The sequence below is a fragment of the Sinocyclocheilus grahami genome, unplaced genomic scaffold (genome assembly GCF_001515645.1).
Source record: "Sinocyclocheilus grahami isolate Dianchi unplaced genomic scaffold, SAMN03320097.WGS_v1.1 scaffold102.1, whole genome shotgun sequence".
Lineage (NCBI taxonomy): Eukaryota > Metazoa > Chordata > Actinopteri > Cypriniformes > Cyprinidae > Sinocyclocheilus > Sinocyclocheilus grahami.
In genome coordinates this window covers 1,175,580-1,179,804 of record NW_015505281.1, presented here as the reverse complement: position 1 = coordinate 1,179,804, position 4,225 = coordinate 1,175,580, and the positions used below count along the sequence as shown (strand labels likewise).

Below are 4,225 nucleotides of genomic sequence, written 5' to 3'. Positions count from 1 at the left end.
TTCTTCATCACTGTCTGTTCAGTCCCACCCACCGATTCTACATCACTGTCTGTTTAGCCCCGCCCACCGATTCTACAGTGCTGCTTGTTTAGCCCCGCCCACCAATTCTACATCACTGTTTGTTTAGCCCCGCCCACCGATTCTATATCACTGCCTGTTTAGCCCCACCCACCAATTCTACATAACTGCTTGTTTAGCCCCGCCCACCAATTCTACATCACTGTTTGTTTAGCCCCACCCACCGATTCTATATCACTGCCTGTTTAGCCCCACCCACCAATTCTACATAACTGTTTGTTTAGCCCCGCCCACCGATTCGCGCATGTAGTGAATGACATGAATGGCAAATGACAAGAGCGGCAAACGCATGTCTACACTGAAACGAAACGATAAACTTTATTTGATGAACTTAATTTTTAATGAAGATCCAGACAGTGTCAGTAAGAACTTAGTTTTTTGTTCACTTCATTTTACCGTGGATTCATTTACAAACAAGGCACGAGATTTTCAGAAAGATTAAAACTAAAGAGATGCTGTATCGACTATATTGGATCAGACAGTAATGTCGCAACACAAGTGTGAGTAACTGCTTTTATTACGTTATCACTATTGCTTTGTGTCTTCTTACAGATCATTTGATATGTACTGAGTATTTATGAGTTTTTAACATAAATCACAGCAGCGTCCATCTGTGTAAGATGATGTTGGCTGTCAAATATACTGTTAGCCAATCATAGACGTTGTTTACTTCCGAGTGTAGGCCACGCCTATTCAAACAGAGTGTTATGATGAGGGGGGTTAAAAACCCTAAATTACTTCTAAATTATGATGTTTTTTTATGTAAATTATAAGTGGACCTCAGAGAATAGTACAAAATAAAAAAAACAAAGGCAGTTCGTGACCCCTTTAAAAACACAATAAGCTTAAGGCACACACATCTATATCTGTTGATTTCTGTTATTTCTCATGTGTCTGCCGCTCTCACCTGCTCCTCCTGTAATTCTCTCTCCATCTTCATCAGTTCGTTCTCGATCAGTCTCTCGTGAGTCTCTCTCAGTCTCCTTCTGCGCTCCAGGAGTTTCTCATGATCCGCCTGAGAGACAAACACATCTTATTGCTTATTTATGAGGTCAATAATATATTGCGTGCCCATTGATACAGTTCCCAACAGGTGCATGAATTTTATAACAGCTGCTTTTCCAACATTGGGAAAGTTGCCAGCTGGTCCACTCACAGCAGTCTGTACAAAAAGTAGTCTTCTGGATAAAAATAATGTGAATAAATGTCAATAAAATTGTAAATATATTTTAAATGGTTTCAGGAGAACACCAAGACCACTTATAAGGGTGTGTCTATCCGCACTGAATGTATCTGATTGGTCAAATAGTGCATTCTCTCAGCGCTCACTTTAGGAACGTATAGCATCACTGCGACACACATACTTATAAGTATAATATTATAATTTGTGTAATTTTCATACTACATTATGAAATGAATACCATGTTCAATGCATGGATTGTAGTGCGCAAACTGTTTTAGGAAGACCCTTAGTGTTGTATAATACCAGCACTGGGCTGTTTATGTTGGTGAAGGTCATGTGATTCACCTGGCACACCCTGTGAGTATTTTACATATCTATTGAGCTTAACTTGCACTGAATCGGAACCATTCCATTTAAGTCTCATGATTGCTCTTACTTTCTATTTCTTTCTCTACAGCTGAACATGCACTTGCTGGGGCCAACAGTAAGATGTCAGTACTACACGAGAGAGCCACAGTGAAGAAAGGTAAGCTTTATGTAGTAGTCGGCAATAATGATTATCATATCAACAACATTCTGGATGATAAATATGAGCCACGTCCCATTCAAGAGATTGTACAGGATGCACACAGTCTTTTGGGAAAAGAACTTCCATATAGTGTGCTTACAAGACACACTGACGGAGCTGAGATACGGAAAACCACAGTCCTGTCAGGTACAGTTGAGATCATTCAATATGCCAGTATGCCAACAAGTACTGTAACTGAATTATCATACTCATAAATGTTTCAAAAATGCAAATCGCTGCATTACAGGGAATTTGGAGGGGAGATGGCGTTCCACTTTCAGATAGTTAGATTGTTTTGGAAATTAAAGGGATTTCTATAACAATGCCAATTAGAGAGCTCTCTAATTCAGTTCTTACTAGTAAAAATGCAATTACAGAGCTCTCAATTAAATTCTTACTAGTAAGAAATCCAGTTACAGAGATCTACAATTCTATTATTGCTAATAAGAACTTGTTTTATTTTTACAAAATAAAAGCCCCATAAGCATGAATTCATAGCATTCTCATTGCGTCAGAATGACCAGAAGAGTGAGATGACAGCTTGGAAAGGTTTTGTTTTTGAAAAATAGTATTTAATCACTACATCGTCCAGGTGGATGCTGCACACCGGTGGATGAGGAGATTCCCCCTCACAATGTAAAGCGCTTTGAGTGCTTAGAAAACCGCTTTATAAATGTAATGTTATTATTGTGTGTTTTTATTTTTTATTATTTATTGTTTGTTATTATTGTATTATTATTTATTTATTTATTTCAGACCCTTAGGTCCATATCACAATAATTAAAATCAAGAGTATAGTCTTTAAAATTCTTTAAAAAAAAATAAAATAAGAAGAAGATGTCTTGGTCAACATGTCTGTTAATGATTTTATCAGAGTTTACCAGACAAAATATCATCTCATTTTGGTGTTAATTATGCACTGTAACATGCATGCAGAATTTGAGTTACATATTAATAGGCTAGTTGTCACTCTCGACAAAATGTATTTTTAAATTTCTCTCTCTCTCTCTCTCTCTCCCTCTGTCTCTCTCTCTCTCTCTCTCACCTTCCAAATTATTTATGTTTAAATATTAAGTAAAAACTGTGTTGTTTTATATATATTTTTAATAGATCCCAAAATATCCTTGATTTAATAAAAGAAATGTAAAGGCTAAGTCTCTCTCTCGCTCTCTCTCTTTACATGTGTAAAACCGCAATAGGTATGATATGCTGATATTAGGAAAAAACAGCACTCTTGCTTGTGTGATATTACTTGACTATATCAGATGTTATAAATATAAAAAACAAATACTCATACAGGGATATTTTTGCCCTCATAACTTGAATTATAGAGGCATTCTAACCGCATTTTAATAGGCTTCATCATGCAGTAAATCCTCAAAAAGATCAGGGGCTGTTGAGTTATATTACATTTACATTTAGTCATTTAGCAGATGCTTTTATCCAAAGCAGCTTAAATGAGGACAATAGAAGCAACAAAAGAGCAATAACATGCAAGTGCCATGACAAGTCTCGGTTAGCCTAACTCATTACACGTAGCAAGGTTTATATATACTCACAAAAAGTTTATGGAAAAGTCGACTTTTAGGTGAAATTTATGGAAAAAGTTCATGAAACAGTGATATTATATCATGAAAGTATGGCATTTAAATAGAAGCATGCATGCAATGGTAATTTCTTCATCTCAAACTATTTATTGAAACAAAAGCCAACAACAGTGGTGGGTATACTACAACAAAAAATGTCAATGTCTCAATAACTTGTCATGTGTCCTTAACCATCATTTACAGCTTGACAACAACGTCTCATGCTGTTCACAAGTCGATTTATAGTCTGCTGAGGCATGGCATTCCACTCTTCATTGAGGTTCTGGGGTGCAGGTTTACGACCCTCTACACGACAACTCAGCTGATCCCATATGTTTTCTATGGGATTCAGGTCTGTAGAAAGTGAAGGCCACACCATTTGAGGAACCCCAACCTCCAGCAGCCATTTCCTGATAATGCAACCTCAATGAGCTGGGGCATTGTCATCCATGAAGATGAAATCAGGCCAGTGTTGCTCATGCAGATGCACAATGACTGGATTAATGATGTTATTCAGGTAGTACTGTCTTGTCACGGTACCATTCATAAGGTGTAGGGCAGTTCTGTATTGACTAGACAGACCTGCCCAGACTGTAACACCACCACCTGCAAAGGCTGGGCTGGTGACAACAGAGGCTGATGCATAGCGTTCTCCTTGACGTCTCCAACAGCGTTAATGGCCATCATTTCTTCTCAATGTGAATCGACTTTCATCAGAGAACAGCACTGAGGCCCACTGGTTCTTTGTCCAGCATTTTAGGTCCAGGTGAAAGTTGATTATCCCTATCAACTTTATCCCTGTGAGTAGTG

At 37.8% G+C, this 4,225-nt stretch overlaps 1 protein-coding gene across 1 annotated transcript in view; it reads right to left on the bottom strand.

Annotated features, from left to right (window-relative positions):
* Nucleotides 1-4,225, bottom strand: part of golga6l9 (golgin A6 family like 9) — a 14,152-nt gene that overhangs the window by 8,236 nt on the left and 1,691 nt on the right. Inside the window, exon 4 of the mRNA XM_016276470.1 lies at nucleotides 986-1,093. Coding sequence (XP_016131956.1) covers nucleotides 986-1,093 — 108 coding nt within the window. The remainder of the gene's footprint in view (nucleotides 1-985; nucleotides 1,094-4,225) is intronic.